General features: G+C 46.6%; 2 protein-coding genes across 3 annotated transcripts in view; one reads left to right on the top strand and one right to left on the bottom strand.

The window, feature by feature from the left end:
• prrt2 (proline-rich transmembrane protein 2) overlaps window positions 1-23,078 on the bottom strand; it is a 29,610-nt gene that overhangs the window by 64 nt on the left and 6,468 nt on the right. The window contains exons 6-25 of the mRNA XM_088359034.1: window positions 21,437-21,634; window positions 20,595-20,716; window positions 19,128-19,205; window positions 17,310-17,667; window positions 14,907-15,367; window positions 14,777-14,837; window positions 14,040-14,215; window positions 13,466-13,790; window positions 12,014-12,269; window positions 10,489-10,586; window positions 7,860-8,065; window positions 7,555-7,781; window positions 6,025-7,451; window positions 4,697-5,926; window positions 4,509-4,631; window positions 3,545-3,700; window positions 3,389-3,464; window positions 3,215-3,318; window positions 1,026-1,095; window positions 1-768 (exon numbers count right to left, since the gene is read on the bottom strand). The exon at window positions 1-768 is cut by the window's left edge and continues 64 nt beyond it. Of these exons, the coding sequence (XP_088215160.1) occupies window positions 21,627-21,634 (8 nt within the window). The 3' untranslated portion in view covers window positions 1-768; window positions 1,026-1,095; window positions 3,215-3,318; ... (15 more) ...; window positions 20,595-20,716; window positions 21,437-21,626. The remainder of the gene's footprint in view (window positions 769-1,025; window positions 1,096-3,214; window positions 3,319-3,388; window positions 3,465-3,544; window positions 3,701-4,508; window positions 4,632-4,696; window positions 5,927-6,024; window positions 7,452-7,554; window positions 7,782-7,859; window positions 8,066-10,488; window positions 10,587-12,013; window positions 12,270-13,465; window positions 13,791-14,039; window positions 14,216-14,776; window positions 14,838-14,906; window positions 15,368-17,309; window positions 17,668-19,127; window positions 19,206-20,594; window positions 20,717-21,436; window positions 21,635-23,078) is intronic.
• On the top strand, window positions 11,920-22,440 carry LOC148382737 (double C2-like domain-containing protein alpha). Of its 2 annotated transcripts, none has more exons than XM_088359017.1 (11): window positions 11,920-12,213; window positions 14,997-15,358; window positions 15,783-15,862; window positions 16,460-16,534; window positions 16,845-16,954; window positions 17,543-17,669; window positions 17,945-18,004; window positions 20,034-20,224; window positions 20,995-21,076; window positions 21,247-21,343; window positions 21,504-22,440. In XM_088359017.1, exons 1-11 carry the CDS (start codon window positions 12,188-12,190, stop codon window positions 21,758-21,760), a joined length of 1,467 nt encoding a protein of 488 aa, XP_088215143.1. In that variant the 5' UTR covers window positions 11,920-12,187; the 3' UTR covers window positions 21,761-22,440. The 2 variants fall into 2 exon arrangements, with proteins under 2 accessions (XP_088215143.1, XP_088215144.1); XM_088359018.1 differs by having other exon boundaries at window positions 11,931-12,213; window positions 21,475-21,765.

The following is a 23,078-nucleotide window of genomic DNA, read 5'->3' as shown; positions in this document are numbered from 1 at the left end:
ATATTCACAAGAACGCCCACATGATGCATGACGATTCGAAACAAACCAAATAATGGCTCTGACTAGATTAGAATACCAGCTTTTACTCATGCAGAAAAATGTACCAACATTCTGCAAGATTCTGAGTTCGGTGGCCATTTTAAAGCAAGGTTGTCAAAGATGACTTATTGATACTTGGCTTTTGTCAATAATTTAGAATGCATGCAGCTTTTCTTTGTGTAGTTAAAAAAAATAAAAGCCTGACACTGCTTATTTACAAGACAATTTGGTTTGAGACTAACTTTACAAATGTCTTGTCATTGAGAACGTCTCAAATGATGCCAGTTTGTATGCACGATAGACTGCCCATGCCAATGTTTAAAATGGACCACTTGAATTCCGTTCACAGTTTAATTCAGGTTCACAGGTACACGCACACACAATTACAGTACAAAGAGTTCACTTCATGTATTTAAAAAAACACAATAACAATAAAACAACAATATTGCAAAATGACGCAGCGCTGAGAAAGAGAGGCCTCATGCAGACGGCCAGTGTGCACACCCAGTGAAAAAGTGGAAGGAGGGAGGGAGGGAAAGAAAGAAAGCACAAAAGGAAAAACAGTCATACTCTCCTTAAATGCTGGCTGGGCGCTCTGCCCTCGCCGCATCCGCACCCGTCCACCTCGTGTCGGCCGCTCATCACGTGCGAAGGTCGGGTGATGGTTGGCTTCTACCACCCCCCGCCGGCCGGTATTCGACGTTAGGACTCATCCTCCGCCTCGTGTCACTGCAAAAAGAAAAACGGCACTCTGGTGCATGCGGTTCACTTCTGTGGACGTACTCATTACCTGTCTATTAAAGCTTGCTCCTATTTTAAGCTCCCTTTATTAATTGCGTATGCATACATGAATGTTTTTGTTTTCTTTTTATGTCTGTTCCCATATGAAGAATTCAATGCTTGTAATTTCTTTCTTTGTTGTAAAGTGCTTTGAGCTGTATTTCTTGTATGAAAGGTGCTCTACAAATAAAGTCTTTTATTATTACCCTCTGGTCTCGCGGTCCTGTCCAGTCCCTCTCTGTGCAGGCACTCGTCCGATCCAGTGCCCCAGCAATCCTGAAAGGCAGACATATTGTGTTGGTTTTGGCAAGGGGAAAAATTCCACTAGCACCCCCCCCCCCCCCCAACCTTGACTAAGGTAAGTTTGAATCAGGTAACTAGCGGCACGCACGGGCTGGCGCATGTCTCATACGGCCCTCCCGCATTGGAGCGATGCGGGTTATGAAATGTTTAACCCCTTACAAAAAGGGAGGGAGGGAGGGAGGGAGAGAGCGAGAGGAGATAAGAGGCTTTGGTGCGCACTTAAGCGCAACCGGCCAGTTCCCCCTGAGTAGAGCTGGCTTGGCCCAGAGAGGAAAAAAAGAGGAAAACGTGACGTCACGGAGAGAGTCACGGAGAATCTCCTTGTCCTCGACACCGTCGACGACACAAACCCTAACCCTAAGCACAGCAAGAGAAAGCCTAACCCTAAGCCTTAGCACAGCAAAAGCAAGCCTAAGCCTAACACAAACCCTAACCCTAACCCTAAGCACAGCAAGAGCAAGCCTAACCCTAAGCCTCAGCACAGCAAAAGCAAGCCTAAGCCTAACACAAACCCTAACCCTAACCCTAACCACAGCAAGAGCAAGCCTAACCCTAAGCCTCAGCACAGCAAAAGCAAGCCTAAGCCTAACACAAACCCTAACCCTAACCACAGCAAGAGCAAGCCTAACCCTAAGCCTCAGCACAGCAAAAACAAGCCTAAGCCTAACACAAACCCTAACCCTAACCCTAACCACAGCAAGGGCAAGCCTAACCCTAAGCCTCAGCACAGCAAAAGCAAGCCTAAGCCTAACACAAACCCTAACCCTAACCCTAACCACAGCAAGGGCAAGCCTAACCCTAAGCCTCAGCACAGCAAAAGCAAGCCTAAGCCTAACACAAACCCTAACCCTAACCCTAACCACAGCAAGGGCAAGCCTAACCCTAAGCCTCAGCACAGCAAAAGCAAGCCTAAGCCTAACACAAACCCTAACCCTAACCCTAACCACAGCAAGAGCAAGCCTAACCCTAAGCCTCAGCACAGCAAAAGCAAGCCTAAGCCTAACACAAACCCTAACCCTAACCACAGCAAGAGCAAGCCTAACCCTAAGCCTCAGCACAGCAAAAGCAAGCCTAAGCCTAACACAAACCCTAACCCTAACCACAGCAAGAGCAAGCCTAACCCTAAGCCTCAGCACAGCAAAAGCAAGCCTAAGCCTAACACAAACCCTAACCCTAACCACAGCAAGAGCAAGCCTAACCCTAAGCCTCAGCACAGCAAAAGCAAGCCTAAGCCTAACACAAACCCTAACCCTAACCCTAACCACAGCAAGGGCAAGCCTAACCCTAAGCCTCAGCACAGCAAAAGCAAGCCTAAGCCTAACACAAACCCTAACCCTAAGCACAGCAAGAGCAAGCCTAACCCTAAGCCTCAGCACAGCAAAAGCAAGCCTAAGCCTAACACAAACCCTAACCCTAACCCTAACCACAGCAAGAGCAAGCCTAACCCTAAGCCTCAGCACAGCAAAAGCAAGCCTAAGCCTAACACAAACCCTAACCCTAACGACAGCAAGAGCAAGCCTAACCCTAAGCCTCAGCACAGCAAAAGCAAGCCTAAGCCTAACACAAACCCTAACCCTAACCCTAACCACAGCAAGAGCAAGCCTAACCCTAAGCCTCAGCACAGCAAAAGCAAGCCTAAGCCTAACACAAACCCTAACCCTAAGCACAGCAAGAGCAAGCCTAACCCTAAGCCTCAGCACAGCAAAAGCAAGCCTACGCCTAACACAAACCCTAACCCTAACCACAGGAAGAGCAAGCCTAACCCTAAGCCTCAGCACAGCAAAAGCAAGCCTAACACAAACCCTAACCCTAACCCTAAGCACAGCAAGAGCAAGCCTAACCCTAAGCCTTAGCACAGCAAAAGCGAGAGCAAGCCTAACACAAACCCTAACCCTATAGCCACGTTCCACCCTGAGTGCACCAGGCCATGCAGGTACTGCCGGGCGCTTTGGAGAAAGAGAGCGAAGGGGGGGGGGGGGGGGGGGGGGGGGGGGGGGCAGGGGGTGTCTACTTTGCCGATTCGTATCTAGAGGGTCACCCTATTCAAACAGACAGAGGTAGGGAAAGCACAAAAGAAAAAACAAAGTCATACCCCCCGAAACGCTGGCTGCATCGGCACCCATCAGTCTCGTGTGGGCCGCTCGTCACGGGCCAAGGTCCGGGTCTGCTCCGGCCGGTGTTGGACTCGTCTTCCGCCTCGCACAAGTGCAAAAAGACAAATGGCACTCAGTTGCATGCGGCTCACTTCTGTCAACGTACTGATTACCTGCCCCCTCCCTGGTCTTGTGGGTGCAGCCCAGTCCCTCTCGGTGCAGGCTGGCGCTCACCCCATCCGCTGCCAGCTGAAAGCCAGAAAAATAAGGAAATCAAATTAAAACCATCAGTGTGTACAGTACGCTTGCAGATTGGATTGCCATGTCACCGCCTCTGGCCAGCCTTGGCCAGTCGTGCATCAGGCTCCTCTTCAACACTTGGCGACTGCTTTCTTTGGGTGATTCCTTCCTTTGCACCCCGCTCACCAATCGCGGGTCTGGTGTCCTCCGCCCACCGGCTCTTCGTTTCATACATCGTCTCCCACCTAGCAAGACAAGCACAAAAGTCTCGCTTGCGCTTGCCGTCGCTTGCGCTTGCCGCCGCTGCGCGGTTGCTTGCGCTTGCCGTCGCTGCGCGGTCGCTTGCGCTTGCCGTCGCTTGCGCGGTCGCTTGCGCTTGCCGTCGCTTGCGCGGTCGCTTGCGCTTGCCGTCGCTTGCGCGGTCGCTTGCGCTTGCCGTCGCTTGCGCGGTCGCTTGCGCTTGCCGTCGCTTGCGCGGTCGCTTGCGCTTGCCGTCGCTGCGCGTTTGGCACTCAATGAGGGCTGCACAACATATTGGAAAATCAATGATATGGCAGTATTGGGCCAGACCACTGCATTGAGGCAAGTTGTGCAAAATTCTTGGATGGAGGTTAACTATTTGATCGCAATGAGATCACTTGGATGAGTTCACTTTAACTTACATCAATGACTTATCGTCTTAACTCATTACAAATAGTTAGGCAAGAAAACGTTTCATTTGAGACATGAAAAAACAAATCTTTGCGGTCTTAAAGTGCATGTCAATAACCTAGACCACCATATGGCAGTTTTCCAATACATGTGCAGCCCTACACACGTCACCATTGGTGTCCAAATGGCAGCCTCGGGGCAACTTGATCAACACCCCACACGACTGAACACGACACTGCTTTGTAGCACTAAATATCAATGGCAACATTTCGTGATTGATTGAATGAATGAATTTGCGTCAAAGAATTCTGAATTTGTTTCAGTATGCAGCCCTCAGACATTGGGACACCACTGGTGTAATTTATATAAAAAACAAAACAAACAAAAAAAAACATTTCACACGTTGAAGCTGCGCAGGTCGACGCCTCCAGGGAAGCGGGTCTCCCTCAGAACTCTGCGACTTCAGAGGGATGCCACAGCGGTCCGTTCACCTCTGATCAGATCGTGTCACATCCCGGTCGCCATCTGCAGAAACAGAAACAAATGTTTGAAACTCAAAGAGGACCCCAAGCTGTCGGTCACTTGCTTACTTGATCACAGCGGCTAGCTACGGTTGGTGAGCATCGCCCGGTCGGATCGGGCCGTGCGCCCCCCCCCCCCCTTTCGCGTCCGGCCTGCAAATGGCAGAACATGCAATGAGTTGGGTGCTGCTCGCATCATTACGTCTTCCTCGTGGACCGGCTCGCCCAAACACCGCCCCCTACACCTAGAGAACAAAGGACACACAGCTTAGATCAAGCACGACAGTGGTAGGTTAGAAAAAGACACAAAATGTTACCGTCTCGCTCCAATGCTGCCCTACACCTAGGGGAGAACAAAGAACGCAAGTACCACAGCGGTGGTAGGTTAGGGTTAGAGTAAGTGCAACAGTGGCAGGTTAGAAAAAGACAAAATGGTACAAGTCAAATTGCAAAATTGGACATTCGGGATCGGCTCGCTCCAACGCCGCCCTACACCGATGGGGGAGAACAAAGAATGCAGCAAGTACAACACTGGCAGGTTAGGAAAAAGACACAAAATGGTACAAGTCATATGGCAAGCTTGGACATTGGGCTCCGCGTCAAAATTCAGTTTTGTCTCCATCCAAGTCACCACGTCCTTCCCCAAGTGAGCCGTCAATGGCAACCAAGCACAAGACACCGCTGGATCCAGAGGAGCCACAACCTCTTAAGCAAGACCAACCGTCAGACCCCCAAACACTGTCCACACCTGCAACCTTTCCGTCGTGCACCCATAACCAAAGGCAACCACACTGCCCCCTCCTGGGCACATGATTCGCTCACGTCGACTTTTGCAGCCTGCTGCTTGATACTTGACTTGATATGGCATTGCACCTTTGGATATGGCATTGCACCTTTGGATATGGCATTGCACCTTTGGATATGGCATTGCTCCTTTGGATATGGCATTGCTCCTTTGGATATGGCATTGCTCCTTTGGATATGGCATTGCTCCTTTGGATATGGCATTGCTCCTTTGGATATGGCATTGCTCCTTTGGATATGGCATTGCTCCTTTGGATATGGCATTGCTCCTTTGGATATGGCATTGCTCCTTTGGATATGGCATTGCTCCTTTGGATAGGGCATTGCGCCTTTGGATAGGGCATTGCGCCTTTGGATAGGCCATTGCGCCTTTGGATAGGCCATTGCGCCTTTGGATAGGCCATTGCTCCTTTGGATAGGCCATTGCTCCTTTGGATAGGCCATTGTGCCTTTTCATATGGAATTATACTTTTCCCATTCGGCTCCTCTTGCAACCTACAATAACACACAGTCATTAATTGTGTGCTGGGAAGCTAAAACTCGACAACCATTGTGTGTTGGGAAGCTGAAACTTGACAAAAACAGGTTCTCACCTGATTTAGGACTACTCTTCCTCAGTGTCCTCAGCATCACTGAAATAGCTCCTCAAGAGCCTCCTGCTTGCTTTGTATAGAAGGATGCTGGCTGGGCAGCCTTTTCTAGTGCCACAAAAGACAAACAGAAATTATTGCAACAAAATTAGATATTTTAATTTTATACATACTAAGTAGAGTTTTGCAGTTGAAAAAAAATATATTGTAGTAAATTATAATGATTATTCAGGATTAGAATTCATATTTTCATTTCATCATTCATCAACTCACCTCACATTGGACAGATGATCCAGGTTGGCGGCGTCCAAAACGGGAGAAAATAACCGGCGCAAATGTTTGTTGCGTATCGGAACGCGAGCGGGCGGGCGGGCGCCATCTTTGAATGGATTTGCTCTGATTTGGACATGACGTAACAAATTCGTTACATTTATCAGTTTGCATAACACGGAAATGGCACACGCATGATATAAAATAATTAAAAAGTGTTTAGTTAAATAGAGTCAAACTAACATTTCCTATAGTCAGACAAACACGCGCTTATCGCCGGCGTCATTTACGAACCTTCAACAAACAAACGAATGAAAAAATGCTGGCCAGCATTAAAAAAAAAAACAAAAAAAAAACGCAAAAGACATTTAAAATACCACCAAAACGCGCAACGACGCGACGCAAAGTCGATTGTGGCGTGCCGTGCCCAAACCTCAAGTCACGAGAGTAGACAATCCTGCGACAAACAAAATAAAAAAGGCTTGTGAGAAAAGGCAACAATCTACACATTTTGGGGGCTATGTGAAAACTCTCCTTGCGGTCTCCAGTTAACTTCGACGCCTACAGTCGCCGTGTGAAAATCCTCCGACAAACAAACATGGCGTCCGTCGTGAGAGACGGCAAGAAACGACAAACATTTGCTCCCTTACCTGAGAAAATGCCACGCGCTCGGCGGCACTTGCATTGGAGAACTCCCCTTGAGCGCGAAAATCGTGCAACAAACACGGCGTCCGTCGTGAAAAACGGCAGGAGACGACAAACATTTGCTAGCATGCTAGCTTACCTGAGAAACCGTCCACCACGACGCGCTCGGTGGCACCTGCATATGATAACTCCCCTTGAGCACACCTGCCTTCAATTTACCTAAAGCCCTGACGTCACATCCGTCAATTCAAATCTTCTTCTCCTGATCGTCCAACGGCGCTCGGCACACCGACGCCACCAAGTGGTTGCCTGTCATGGTGACTACTGTGGAAAGGGTTGCTATAATTGTAGTACAGCTTCAGTTTCTTATTTGTTGTCTGGAACGACTAAGGAAAAGTCTGCTAACAGATTGATTTTCAATTTGTATTTCCACAATGCTCGGATGTTAATTTACAATCCCTTCCATCGTGATGAGGGCTAAATGCTGTTACATTTCTTTCCTCTCCTTTGAAGACCTTTTGGAAGAGAGTGACAGATCACAGGAGAAAAATATTGGAATTTTCCAAACATTTATTTCATATATATATAAAAAAAAAACAGGACAACTTCATTTCATACCTGAAAGTCAAACTTTGCTGAACTTTGACTGTTGTGACATTTGAAAACAGCGTTTGGCTCCTGAGCAGCTCTTCAAAAGGCTCCTGAGCTCCCCCACTAACCCACAGTGGCTCACCAACAGCGTCAATGATGGAGCCGGACATCTGTTGAAAAACGATGCCAGACTGATTCCCACAGGTGAAACGTCCACTTTTAGCAACCATCAAAGCCAATGTGACTGTTTGGAGCTGAAATATCAGGAGAAATCAAATTCATTTATTACCCTCATGACACCAACCCCCCCCTCTAGCTCCGCCACTGCAAACCTGGTTTAAGAACTGGGGTGTGCAAACTTTTTAGAACCACCATAAATCCTTTCATTCCACTGTTGACTGTCGGCTCCCACAAAGCCCGGCCAGACGCATGACGCACAGCCAGAGCCTGGAAACGACCTCGCCGCCTCATCCGCATCCTCGTTCGACGTGGCCCGCGCCAGCCGAGCGAGGGCGCCAGTTCGGGTGTTGCCTAGCAACTGGATGGTGGAAAACAATCAAGGCCTTGAATTTAGGGATTTAACAGTGAGCGGGATTATTTGAGCGCACGAGGGGGAGAATCATAATCAGGCACAAAATACTCACACGTGAAAAACAAAATGTGCATTTTCATTGAGCAGCAGCAGGGGGCCCAAACTCAAGGAAAAGTCAAAAGGATTTTTCCTCTTTATTTTAAAATGAAGAAACAAAACTTTCAGTCTTTATGCTAACATATTAGCATCCAAAATCACAGTGCTAAAAACAACTAAATTGACACGCTATTAATACTTTCGAATCTTAACCCGAGTTAAAACCGTATTTGAATGTTCCTCTTGTGCTTGACGTGGTTAGGTAGCGCGGGCGTACCTAATAAAGCGGCCGCGCGTGTCATCATCCAACGGGAGTGAGGCTGCCACCCGTGACCTTTCTGAGCCTTTAAGGCAGAGCAGCATTCCCACGATAAATGCAATATTACTTTGTTGTTATTAATGTTCCGTGCACCACCGAGCTAATAGCTCTTTTCTATTATTTATTTTTTATTTCCTGGCTCAGAAATGACTCATTCGAACGTCGTCCTCATATTAAACAAAGACGTCGGGCCAATTTCAACAAGTGCTGCTTGTTTACCCTGACAGGCCTTTAGAGTGCTTATCACATTTCACAAACACTAAAATGATGAATTTGTCTTTTTATTTTATCCGTCATTGTAATGCGTCCATTAATCAATAGAGCGGACCACCACTATTCAAGGAGGACTGAAAAGAAAAACAAAATGCACACATAATTGACGCCAAACAAACATTTGCTGTCTGAGCTTCAACTACAAATCCGTCACACAGGCATACAAAATAAAAGCTTCAGAATTATGAGACTATTGTAAAACTAATGTATCCACAGAAGGAAAACATTTGCATAATGGGCAGGAAGATAAATTCTTTAGGAGGGAGGGGGGGGGCACATATATGCTGAACATGTTCTTCAGCCCTGGGCGGTAGCCGTTTTCCATACAGACTTAATTAAAAGTTGTTGTTTTGGTCTTTATATTGTAAGTGCACCATCTGTGTAATAACATCAGAAAGACGGCAGACTGAAAACATTTGTTGTTGAAATGCCCTTTGGAGTGTTTTTGCATACGAATGGCGGCTGGCCACGTGCGCGTCACCCGAGGCTGCGCGTTTGCCCTTTTACGACACGGCCGCGTTCTCGTTTGAAAAAGAACATTTTAGCAATTTAAACCTCCGTCTGCATTCGTTAACGAACCCTGACCTGCAAATTGCCATTTAGAGCGCCGCAATGGGAAATTTTCACAATAATCCTTTTCTCTGAATGGCCTTCAAGTCGGTTCGAAAAGAGTGCTTGAGTTCTTCTCAGTGTATAATTGCACAGTCGGGGATATATTTATTTATTTTTTCTTAGCCACAGCGGTTATTGTCGTGATAAAATTAAGATTGATACTTATTTTAAGGGTCAGTAATACTATACGGGTGAGACCTCACTATTTGCATGCAAAGTTGTCATGTAAGATAATCACCATTTGTAGCGTACGCTCATCACAATCCATCTTTGTACTTTGAATCGTAAACGGGGAAAAAGCTGCGCACTCGGCAGAATATTCCACCAGACTAATTGCCGCCGTTTGTCTTTTTAAAAATGATTCAGTGTTGTCGGCTGAGCTGCTGCAACACAAACAAATCTTTGTAGGACGTGTTGAACTGGCGCTGGTTTACATGAGGTCAGAGATTCTTTGGTTCCTCTGATGCTCTTTTTTTTTTGGTCTAAATAAAAGAAGCTTTCTAATAAATACCCTTGGGCCTCTAAGGTCAATTTAAAAACAGTCCCCGATGCGAAATAGAACAGAAGAAATTCAAAGCACATATTTTGTTACGTTGAGCTGAAATTAGCCAGCTGACATCAAAACATGACGTTCAAATATGAATTTATTCGCGCCATTACTGAAATGATACTGCGTGCTTAATATGCACGTGCAGAATGACTTTGCTCCCATTATTGCCAATTTGTTTCCTCACAACAAAAGCATTGTCCCTGTTTGATCACGCAGTCCCTCAGGCGGAAAATAACCATTGTCACATTTTTGCTATTGCGGCTGAAACACAAGTTTGCGGTTAATTGCCACGGGAATACGTTTTTATTGCTTTTTGATCACGGCCGACACTCAAGCGGTGCTTGACGACGACAGCGTAATTAAAAGCGCGCAAAGTTGCCAAGCTTTCTTGTGTGGATGGACGTCAATGTGTGGGATGTCTTTTGACTATTGCGTCGCAATTACTTTTTAAAGGTCAGCCTTGAGTGTAACAAATACAAAAATTGAGTGTTTACTTTTTCAAACTCGGTACATTCACATCATTCATCCAAGGACGTCGCTTTGAACAAATATATGCTTGTCGCTCGGTTTCATACTTACCATTGAGTCTGAAACCATGCTTGTAAGTCAAAACACTTGTATCTCAAGTTCTCCCGATGGAAATAATTCGGAATGCTAGTCATCCTGTTCAGCCTCACCTGAAAAAAAAATACAATATAACATCATACCACTAGAAGTAGCACATTGTGTGCATCTGTAATGAGCTCTTCACTTGTCATCAACATGCAAATGTATTTTAAAAAAAAAAAAAAGCAGCAGTGTGATGCAATGCTGGAGAAGCAGCGAACCCGATAAATATAAGCCAGTCTGAACTTGTGGATAAAAATTTGTGTATGCTCTGGAGGGTCTTGTGCCTTACACCACCATGTTAATGCAGTCATGCATGGCCGTGCCATGGCATCAATTTAATGCTAGCAAAGCATACATGACTGGTGTGCGTGTGTGTGCATGTGTGTGTCATGCTTGACTTGCATCTGCAGAGGAAAAGGACGAAGAGGATGGAGAAGCTGGTGAAGCAAAGACTCACACATAAGGGAACTATTAAACAGAAACATAAATAAGTCTGGTGGAGGGGGGGGGGAGTAAAAAAGCATATTGACTATTTTGGAAACATTTTGAACCAAACAATGCTATTAAAAGGCCCAAATGAGTCCATATAGACACTAATTGGTGTATGCGGGGACAAATAGCACGTTTCCACTTGTCTATCACTGACACTGACTCAAGAACACTGAAGACTAATTATATGGAGGAACTATTCGTCTGCAGAGAGCCAAAGCGAGAATATCCCGACTTTTGCTTAAAAAAGCAGAGAGGAGACAAACGATTGGAAGTTAAATCATATTTCTCCACTAAAATGATTTTTTTTTAATGAGGGAAATACTGGTACTCTGTAATACTGGACTGTGCATCATGATTGTGACTCCTTGGCCACCAGGGGGCAGTGTTATACCATCATGAAAACACAAACAAAGACGACTTTCACAACAACTGTAAGCTACAGTAATGTTGTTTTACACAGAGGATAAAGAATATATGCCTGTGAGTTTGGTCATATTATCGTACTAGGTTCATATTTGAAAGTAAAAGCAGCAATATAAGACACAAACTCCAAAAGTGGCCAGCGACAGTTAGCGTCATTAGCGACAATTAAGAGAAGGAAAAACAAATTGTGTCATTAAAGACTCATTTGCTGCCAAACCAAGCCTGCAAATGACTACAAAATTGTTTTCATAATTGACCCCTTAAATGATTTGTTGTATTCTAATTTCTGTGGTCAAACTTGGATTGATGCCTGAAGCATGTACAAGACTTGAATAAATTAAACGGGCAATTGGATAATTAATGAGGTGCCTTTTTTTTTTTTTAGACGGCATTTAAGTTTAATTAAACGCAACCTACGTGTGGCACTCTCGAGGACCGACTCCCCCGCCGTGTCGCTCTCTCTCTCCCCCACTTCAGCCCCTCCACTCTTCTCCAGCATGTTGCTCTCATGCCCCGCCCCTCCCTCACCTGCTCCTCATGCTCATCACAACTTGAACTATAAGCGCTTTGAATATTTCACCGTAAAGCGCGAGCCGCCGCCGCCGCCGCTCCCTCCTCCTCTTCCTCTCCTCCTCCTCCTCCATCGACTCTGCGCTACTCTCACCGCCACCTGTTAGTCCATCCGTCTCCCTTGCTGTGCTGCGCTGGAATCCCCTCCTCCTCCTCTTCCTCCTTCATCTTCTTCTTGTCTTTTATGAGGAGTTTCACTCTTGCTCGGAGGTAAGTCACCGCTGCCTTGCATTTTTTGTTGTCTTTGCGTCCACGCTCCTCATGATCTGCAACATCAACATGTGGCAGTTGCGTTGGTACGCTTTGCCCCGCTCCTCCACACATTGCATGAAGTTTACTCATCCTTGGCTCTAATTGACAAGAGCTGGCTGATCCTCAACTTGTGGCATGTGGCTGCCAGTTTTTTTTTTTTTAAGCTGGATGCCTGTGTGGGGGAAACTACAGTGGAAAGGGAGGGGGGGGTGAATGTGTGCGCTGCAGGTGCACCAACATGACTGACTTTAGAGTTAATGAGAGGTATGGATTTAAAAAGAGGACATGGCGGGGGGGTCCATGCTTGCTGTGTGAGTCTGATCGAAAGTGAAGGTGCTAAAAGAAGAAGAGGAGGAGGAGGAGAGATGTGGCGCACAAATATTCTCCTCCAACCTATAACCTCACCATCTATACATTAGCGATTGTGTAACGATAGAGCCACAGGGCTGATGCTTCTTCTGCTGCTTCTGCTGCAGCAGCTGCTGCTGCTCTGCACAACTTGCGCATATAGAAATGATGCAAAGTACTAAAGGGTCAGCCAACATCATGGCCTGTTCATGGAGGAAAATAGACAATGCAAAATTGAGGCAATCTTACACGGACTAGACATAACTTGTTTGGTACTGACTATTAACTGGTTTGTGCTTGGTACGAGAGCAGCACGGTAGATTTAATGGCGTCCTCAAAGGCCAATGAAGATATTCGGGATCCTCTTCTTTCCAGAATCATTTGAAGCACTGCCCCCAAATCTTCATTAATGCGCCTTTGTCAAAGAACAGAACATCATCTTAACGCCGCCCTCCAGATGATTGAAGCCATTTTGAGTCCAAGGCTGAGTGAAGACTTTTCCCATGTGACGATGAAAAGAAAGGATGAAAGCGGGCGTCACGCGAGCGATCAATCGGCATCTCGCTGGGAGCTTCTATTTTTTTTTTTTTGTGTGTCCCCCCCCCCCCTCCTCCCGGGAAGCATCAGGCCCTGCGGCTAAGTGTGTGCTCACAGCCACATGTGCCACTGACTGAGCAGATCACATCAGCACACACACGCAGTCGCATTGTCTGAGCGTGCATGCGAATTAATGAACTGATGCAATCTTCGTGTCGCCTGGCTTTTCGGTGCACCTTAAGTTCCACTTATCTTCTCATCAGAGTAAATACATCTTTCTGACATCCATACCTGGACGGTTGGAACTTAAAAGTCCTTACTTTACCTTGACGTCCATGTCGGAGTTTTTTTTTGGCACGTGTTGCACACTTTGCCGCTCCCGGATGCAAATCTGCAAACGAGAGACAACACGTATGTTAGCTAACCAATCAACAGCCATCTGCACAAATGAAAAGCCAGCGTCCTTGTCAACACGCTCTCAGTCAAAAGAGTCAAAGAAGCTTTGGGGGGCTGGCAGCTGGCACGTTGCTGTGCGCCTCCCCGATGATTGTTTCATCCTCAGCCAAGGAGACGCCGGCTGGATGAGCTGTGACACGCGCGGCTCGCCGCTCCGAGGCCGCTCGCCTCCGTGACAAACGACCCCGCCGACCCTGCGGAAGGTCAACAAACTGCAAAGGCCTCCAAATGGGTTTCACACATTATGACTTCAAACTTTTTGGGACACATAGCTGGCTCAAACTAGCTTGTTATCATCTGTATGCAAAAAAAAAAAACACTTGCAATCAATCCATCACTTTTGTTTTCGTGGCCCGAGTGTTGTGTTCTGGCTCTTTGGATTGCGTCCATTATTTAATGCACAGGCCTGCCAAAACCAAACTGTGAGAAAGTCTGTGACTCACCTCATCTGCTTCAAGTCTCCATTTTTTTTTTATTCTTTTTTCTTCTCTCACACTAAACTCCCGAGATGTAACACCTCGAGCATCTCGCTTGCAATCGATGGATGCTGCAGGTGGTCCAGAGGGGGATTCAGCGAGCGCGGAGGACACAACGCCTCCACCGGGGGGCCAGCTGCGATCTGTTTTTACAAAACAAAAGCCTTCAGATGTTTTTTCTACGCGGCCCCCTCTTGTTTATTTAAGGACCAGCACAGACGCAGCGGGCCCGCTCGTGGTCAACTCAGCTCTCTGCCAGCACGACTCCATGTAACCGTCACGACATTATAGCAAAACCATATCCAGTAGATTCCATCCCATAATCACCCGATTGTCTATGGAGGATTTCGACGACACGCTGTAATTTGACGGCGGAGGACGGAGGCTTTAGGCAGGAGATTTGCTAAGCATAATTCTTCCTCTTTCATCCCAGAGCCTGAAGTGATTTGCTCGTAAATGGAAATGAGGGCAAAGCATCTGCTGTTTCCGACAAGTAACTCGCGTGAGAAAAAAGTCAGAACAAATAAAAAGCTGCATCCGGAAGAACCCCCCCCCCCCCCTCCAATTGGGAATTACAGGGGGTTGCCAGAGCAACACGATTACGACGTAACTCTCTTGTTCTGCTGCATGGCGGTCATTTAAGACCTCGCTAATAACATCCGTGGGAATGTGATATCTTCTGGGTGGAGGATAATTGGCCATACCTGTGGCTTTGACTGGAGCCGAGCGCTCCCACGTGTGGCCCAAAGTGCCTCAGACACCGTCCTGAAAAGAATATCGAATATAAAAATCAGTTAATCAGGCTCTAATCATATATTTGGACCTCGTGGTGACCTTGACTTGGAATGAAATAATAGTCATTAAATTTGGTTTGGTGGAGAAAATGAATGAATTGAACCGATGACTCTTCTTTTTTCCTTTCAGTCTTTCGACCTTCATCCCAATGACGGTGCGGAAAGGAAAAACTTTAGCCATCACCATCCAGGAGCACATGGCCATCGACGTCTGCCCGGGACCGATCCGGCCCATCCGGCAAATCTCCGCCTACTTCCCCCGTCTCTCGCCAACTTCGTCCTTCTCGGAGCCGCTTTCGCCCAATCAGACGGGAGCGGCCGGGGTCGCCGCCACTGGAGCCGGGGCGCTCAGCCCGGGCCGCACGGGAGACGTGAGCGGCGGCGGGCTGTTGTCGCCCTTGTTGGCGGCGGGAGGCGGCGGTGGCTTGCTGTCCGCCATGAGCAGCGTTGACACCTCCATCGAGGTGGACAGCTGCGACAGCGACGATAACAGTGAGTCACCTGCAAGTACAAAAAAGAAGTGAGAAAAAAAAGTGTACTGTATAACAAAAGAACAAAAAAACATCTCCCTCATCCATTCCTTCTCTGCAAAAAGCCGCTAAATATGTCTTACGAATGTCACGGCCGCCGACATGATACATTTGTCACACATGAGGCTCCAAAGAAGAACATCACGCTTTAACGCATGATGTTTCCTGCATGCTACTATTTTTGAATCTAAGGACTCAATCGCGTTCAACCCTCAGGGGAGTCGACAGTCGATGTGCGTCATCGCCTAAAATAAAAAAAAAGATCATATACGGTCCCGTAATCCTTTTAAAAGGCACACGAGTAGGTGTAAGAACTGAATGTACATGAATCGTATTCGCAATCGATTCCGATCAATTCTGTCAAATCAATTGTGATTTTTGAACAGCATCTTTAGGCACGTTGGAGTTTGACCTGCTGTATGATCGAGCCACCAGCTCCTTGCACTGCACTGTCCTGAAAGCAAAGGTAAGCAACAAAAAATAAGTTCCCCCATCGGAAGAAATTAGCGGCATTGCAATGTATTTCAATTGGGAAAAACGATTCGCTAGTCGTAGCGAACGGTACCAGCTAATCTATCTATCGTGCCTTCGGGTACTCGGCATCCAAATAAAAAGGAACATAAAAATCCAATCAGGATCAAAGGCGCTTCTCCTTATTCCGGTTTTTGGGCCTGCTTGCATGTCATTTGAACACATTACGAGCATTGCATTTGTTTCGCCGCCACTTTGATGTGGGACGGGACGCCCTCGCGGAGCCGTCGGCGCGGCTGTAAAATGTCGATACCGGCAGATGAAAGCTTGGCAGATTGTTGGCAACGTTTGGAATAGATGCATTGCGTTTGGGCGCCGGTTGAAGTGTCAACACTAATTAGGAGGGCAATTTTTGAGTACAGTAAAGGGAACAAATGTCCATAATGTCTGAAAATTAACAAAAAAAAACATAAAAAAATAAAATAAATCAATAAAAAGAAGTTACAAAATAACCAAAAAAATAATGCAAAATAAAATGACGCAATAAAAAATAAATAGAATAAAAATGTCCGCCTCTCTCTGTCTGGGCAAGGGTCTGAAACCGATGGATTTCAACGGGCTGGCCGATCCCTACGTCAAGCTGCACCTTTTGCCGGGAGCCTGCAAGGTCAGAATCTTATTATGCGATTGTACGTGCCGTATTTTTCTCTAATTCAAAAGGAGGCGGCGATATTGCAGAATAACGTTCCGGCTCTCGCTATCCTGCCTGATTAGGCTACACCCGAGCGACTTAGAACGGAATTGATTAGTATCAAAACGGAGTGCACCACTCTATTCATTTGCTGCCTTAATCATATCATTTGGATTTTCCTGTCATAAATAATTGATACCAAATAGAGAACAGTGACTCAATTGATTTTTTTTTTCAATAAATTGCACTATTGCTGTTAACTATTTTTTTTTGGGGCATCCTGTAGGCCAACAAACTGAAAACCAAGACTGTCCGTAACACTTTGAACCCGGTGTGGAACGAGACGCTGACGTACTGCGGCATCACCGAGGAGGACATGTATCGCAAAACGCTGCGGTAAGCTTTATTTTGATGTCGGCCGTCCTCTCAGGCCTTTTATGTCTTGCGTTCGTTCCCCACCGCTGCCCGGCGGTATCAGTAAAGATCTCCCCTGGTTCCCGCTCTCTTTGTCTCGCCGTGACAGATTGGGGTCACGCTTAAGCACCACGGGGTGTTTTTATTTCCTAGAACACCACCCCCTCCCCTCCCCTTTCCATTGCCACCAAAGGTGCGAAAAGCTGGGAATCGTCATGTCCACTTGGATGATTTCCCCCCCCGTTACGGATAGTATATATCAGCGCCATCCATCACGTCTCGTTCCATCGCCCTTTTCAAAGTGCCTGCAAAGCGAAGATACTTGACTTGATATTACCTGCGAGCTTTGTCACCTGTGTCCCGGAGCAACATCCAGCCCCATTTACGTAATAACATCTCTCGAACATCACGGCGGACAGAAATGCTGCAGTGCTTTTAGTCGCCATTAATCTTTCGGTTGGATACAAAGCAGCTCGTTTCGTTTCTATTCTCAAAAGGCGGAATCCCATTTGCTCTTCAGCGCTTCAGCACTGTTAGATTGGAATGAATTCCTACCGCTGTCCTTTCCAGGGTGTCCGTCTGCGACGAAGACAAGCTGACTCACAACGAGTTCATCGGGGAGTCGCGGGTGGCTCTCCGCCGCGTGAAGCCCGACCAGACCAAACACTTCAACATCTGTCTGGAGCACCCACCTCCTGTGAGAAGAAAAGACACGCTGAGCGGGACGGGTTCTGTCAAAAAATAGCCTAAACTTGACCTTGAAAAATTGTTCCACCATGCTAAATGCTATCTTGCTAGCATGACTTAACAAAACGTGATGGAGCAAAATGAGAAAAGTGTCAAAGCATGATGGGAGGCTGAGTTAGAGCGGCCCATCAAGCATCTTGTGAGACACCGACGCCCGCCTCGTCGTTTTTCAAGCCAGCCATTCCTCAGACCTGACTCTTTTATTTTATTTTTTTCACCCTGCAGCTGCCCTCGCCCACGGCCATGAGCACAGCACTCAGAGGCATCTCCTGCTACCTGAGAGAGGTGATGATACACTTTCTACCACTCACCATGTTTAGTATCTCGAAGAAGCTGGTGAAGCATTTCCCGGCTGACTTTGGACTGATCTCGTGTCATACGTAGTCACGCTCAAAGTCACACCCGCTAGCAATTCGATTAACGAGTAGTCGAGAGGTCCGCAAGACAAAAATTGGATTCTTACAAACCCACAACATTCTTTCGAAAACACTTTATAAACATTGATTATATGTTCCTTGCAGGGAACAAACAAAACAAAACAAAATCGAAACAAGGCTTGGGAGGACCGAGGATATTTCAAGGGAGGCCAGTGCCCCTGCCGGCCCCCCCTAGCTCCACCAGTGACTACCAACCCACTGTGTTAACGTTGGTGTTCTTTTTCTCCGTGTAAAGCATTTTCCAAACACTGATCTGACTTAGCGTGGATTTAGTCGCCTCGATGTTTGTCACCAAGCTGCTTCATTGATTCTGGTGATTGTTTGTCATGACGCTCATCCGCTCCCCCTCACAAACAGAAATCATTCCCATTGCTGCGGCGGCCATTGATGCCCATTTGCCACTAATGAGTCCCTCGCTATCGACCTGTGAAGGTCCGAGCTGCTTTATTAGCACGCGCTCTGCAAATTAGCATCTCTAATTGTCAAGCCCATCAGTCAGAACAACAAGCCAGCCTCTGCAAAATATGGGAACTTCTGGAGGATGGCGAGAATGGAAGGCGGAGAGACAATTAGCGAGAGGAGGATGAATGTGAGCCGTGCGGCATATTGATCACTATACTGTGTGTCCTGCTCTCGCCTGGAGATAAGACTTAATGAGAGATGGAGCGATACCGAGCAAGTGAGAGGCTGAAAATACACATTTTGCTCGTTGGGGGAACTGCAATGGGAGCTCCCATATATAATCATACCCAGAGATAACATACTTTATGTGTGTGCGCGCTTCTGGCCAAGCGGGTGAGTCACGCTCTCCCACTTCGGCCATTTTCCTCCACCTGTCACTTTGGATCGTATCTGTCGCCTGGCTTGTGTGTCAAAAGCTTCCGTTTGCAGTCATCCATGTAAAGTAGTCGAGCCCAGAGTCATAAACAGCAATAAAATCACGCTGAGCTCGGAAGCAGACGGATCCTTACCTCTCCCGACTCGATTTTTAGTGGAGATGTGAGGCGGCACCTCGGCTAAATGTCACCCCCGGTGACATTTCCAAGTCCCTGGGAAGATATAAATACATCTTCAAGTTTGACATAAAGAAGCATGCAAACGTGAATAAAATAACTATCTAAAAAAAATTTCAATATATGCTGTAAATGAAAACACGGACAACGAGGCGCTCTAATGTGAAAGCACACTTGTGTCAGGGAAACGTATCTTTCCAACACTTTAAAGCGCCAAAATACTTTTAAATTACAATGTACACAGGATGACTTGCATCCCTTTATGTCAGCGTTGGATAGTGTGAAAGCGCTAACCAAGATTTGGTTTATTGCCACTTAAACGTTTCACACGAGAAGATATTTGTTCTTGTAAATTGTTGCTGGTAATAAAAACCAAATGCTAGGAAACGTGTAGACTAAAGTGTGTCGCTGAAAAACGATACTGCAGGCGCACACTCGCTCAAAAAATACATCAATGCAGCGTTCCGACCCGACATAGAAAGTCGATATGTTTTTTTTTCTTTGACATCAAAAGTAATCCCTGTATGTTTGAAGAGTGAACTCGTGAAACATATCAATATGAGCTGACCCTGGCTACTTCATGCAATAAAAAATTCTTATCATTTATAATCAATACTTTCCGAATGGTTGAAGAGGAGCTGCTTTGAAAAAAAAAAAATCCAGTCGTGTTTTATAACTCTATTAACTCGAGTTTGACGTGGCGAGACGACAAGAGCCCCATCTTATCTTCACAATGCGTCGGGAAAATCTGAAATATGAATTACAGTGGGCGCCCGTGTTGCGCGACTGCATTACTTTTGATTACATGCGGGACTCCTGCGGCTCAACCTTCTGCTCCTCTTCTCATCTCCTCGCCGCTCTCAGTGGGAGACGGAGCAGCAGAGAAGTCTGGAGGAGCGAGGCCGTTTGCTGCTGTGCCTGCAGTACGTCCCCCCTGCCGACGACGGCGAGGGGGCCGGCGAGAGGGTCCGCGGTGGGCTGTGCGTGGGCGTCAAGCGCTGCGCCCACCTGGCCGCCATGGACGTCAACGGCTTCTCCGACCCCTACGTTAAAACGTAAGCCTGCTTTCTATGAGGGCCACTTTGGTGGGGTCAAGGGTCAAATTATTACCCCAGGGTGTTTTACTCGGGAGGGTGGCCAAAGCAGGGACAGCCACAAATGACTTATAGTATCACCATTCTGTCACAAACGGATGTCCGATCCGTCACGATAACGACGAGAGATGACGGCGGCTTTCCCACAAGTGGGCGCCATCGCCATCATTCGTCAAGTTAACAACGGGGGTCTTGTGTGGAATGTCACTCCTCAAAAAAGGAGTGATGGACTCCGCAGTCGGGGTCACACCAGACGGCAGAGTTGTTAGTGCCACGATAACCCCCCCCTCCCCTATGGTTTGATTACTCGGTGATGAAGGGAAAGCAATACCGCACGTGTCAGCGAGGTCAGCGAAGCTCTTCCGCTTGACTGATGCACTCTGACAGCGAGGAGACAAATGAGCACGGAAATGTTCTGGATGCCACACTTTCGGTTTCTCCACGGGCTTGTTCCTGGAATGATTGGCAAAAAAAACCCACACGAGCTCACAAATAAATACACATAGTAATTTGTGCCTTTTCAACAATAATACTCCTCAAGTATTTTGGAGGAGCTGCTGGTGTTGGCAGTGGTCGAAAACTACAAGAACTAATCCCACCCCAGGAAATCCAGGGATAACGCGCTGAGGCTTTCCATATGCAATCAGCTCAGGAAAATCATTGCTATTCCTTGCAGCAGGTGGACAAGTCGCAAAGGACGATGATGCCGTCACACTCTCTCACTCTCTCAGGTACCTCAAGCCAGACGTTCAGAAGAAGTCCAAGCACAAAACGGCGGTGATAAAAAAGACCCTCAACCCGGAGTTTAATGAGGTACGTTCATATGGTTAACGCACGGATGGGCTCATTTTTGCCGCCGATAGTCCTCAGACACGCTCGGCGGCATCGAGAGCCAATTACTGTTTGCACGGGATCATCATGCCGCCTCATTACGGACACGGCGGACAGGTTTTGGCTAATAACCTTTTGCTCCGTCTTGTCAGGAGTTCTTCTACGAAATCTCCTTCTCGGAACTCGCCGCCAAGACGTTAGAGGTCACCGTGTGGGACTACGACCTTGGCAAGTCAAATGACTTCATTGGTGAGTTCCAAATTGTGCACGACTGTGACGTCCCTCCCTTCTCCTCTGGCAAAATAAAATTTATTTTATAAATAATATAAAATTCCAACACACCTGTGAGAAAACGTCTGTGGTGTTTCTGTGATGGTCAGGTGGCGTGTCCTTTGGCTGCCACTCGCAGGGGGACGCCCTGCAGCACTGGATAGACTGTCTGAAGAACAAGGGCAAGAAGGTGGAGCGCTGGCACACGCTGACCAACGAGCTGCCCGGCTACACTTCGCAGGAATGAGGTCCGCCCCGTCGTTCAGGACTCTGCAAGCCAACACAACACATGGCGACGGAAAGGAAAGAATGAAAGGAGACTTTTCTGTGTCCACAAAGGACTTCATGAAAAGTAAAAGGCATCAGTCATTTTCCACGCCACACCTGATTATCTGAAAAGTCACAGCGCTTGGGAACGACTGCTCTAACAGCTATGAGAACATTGTGCCAAATGGAAGCTTTGTGCCTCCTATTAAGTGGGACCATTTATGTTGATCAAATAATAGCGCATGAACATCTCGCTCGCAGTGCCAGACGCTTCCGAGGAGCTTTAAGTCGACATTTTGCAATTATTGGACTGCGTTTTGATGGGCTGGTGGCGGCACGCGCTGCTGAAGGCCTAATAGGATGGAAAAGGAGAATCGGTTCTTCCACCTTAACAATTTCTCGTCAATTGTTTGCATGTTCCGTGTCACCGACCAAAAAAAAAAACAAAAAAAAATGACATGCTTGTCGTTGCCAGTTGCACTCTTTTGATCGCAAGATTGTTTTCATCCTATTTTTTTTTAATGTGCTTCAAGTTGTAAAATGTGTCAATGCAAATATTCCAAAGTTATGAACCTGGACATAGCTTTGTCTAAAGGAAACAATTTCTGTAATTCATATTTATTCAACAAAGCACACAACATTGTCCAAAGCAGCTGCTCTAATTTGTGGACAGCGCAAAAGGCAAGTTGTATCGTTTGTGAGGCATGCAAAAAAAAAAAAAAAATTATAAGTATATATCTTTTTGGGGTTGTTTGTCTTGGGAGTTGAAGTGAGCATGGTTTATTTATTTCATAAATGGTTCTTATGGATTTGCTTTGTGCATCTTTCTATTTATTTCCAGACTGCCAGTAAATCCAATACTGCCCCTCAGAGGACAGAAAATGCAACTGCACAAAAAAAAACATGCAAACGCTGATCTTGACTGTCTTGTTGAGAGTTTGACCTAGTTGAATTGTGTGCGTAATATTGTGTCAACACAGATACACACACTGATAGGAAGGGGTTGTCATAAAAGCTTAAATAAGCAGCATCACAACAACTACAAGATTCAATCTGACATGTTTGTGCAACCAGCTGGAGCCGAGGCCACATGGGGCGGGGTTAATAAGATCAGCTAAATATTTAATAAGACAGTAGTGAGACAAAATCCGTTTAAAAAAAAAAAAAAATTCACTCGGAATGGGAGCCGGCAGCTCATTTGACATCCCATAATTGTGTGTAAATCACAAACATTCAATTAGAAGGCCATTTCTCGTGCAGATTGGAGGAACACACCCTGCTCTGATGTGAAATCAGTTCAAAAGTTATGATATTGCTAATTATGTTAAGATATCATTGGAAACGGTTTTGTATTTGTGTGCTAATTTCTTGCCGGGCAGAGGATGCCGGCGGCCACCGAGAGGCCGCTGATGTGAGCCAGCTGGATTTAATCCCACTGACCCACTTA

The sequence above is a fragment of the Syngnathus floridae genome, chromosome 18 (assembly GCF_059516105.1).
Source record: "Syngnathus floridae isolate MCC-2025c chromosome 18, RoL_Sflo_1.0, whole genome shotgun sequence".
NCBI lineage: Eukaryota > Metazoa > Chordata > Actinopteri > Syngnathiformes > Syngnathidae > Syngnathus > Syngnathus floridae.
This window is presented reverse-complemented; position numbering and strand designations above follow the sequence as displayed.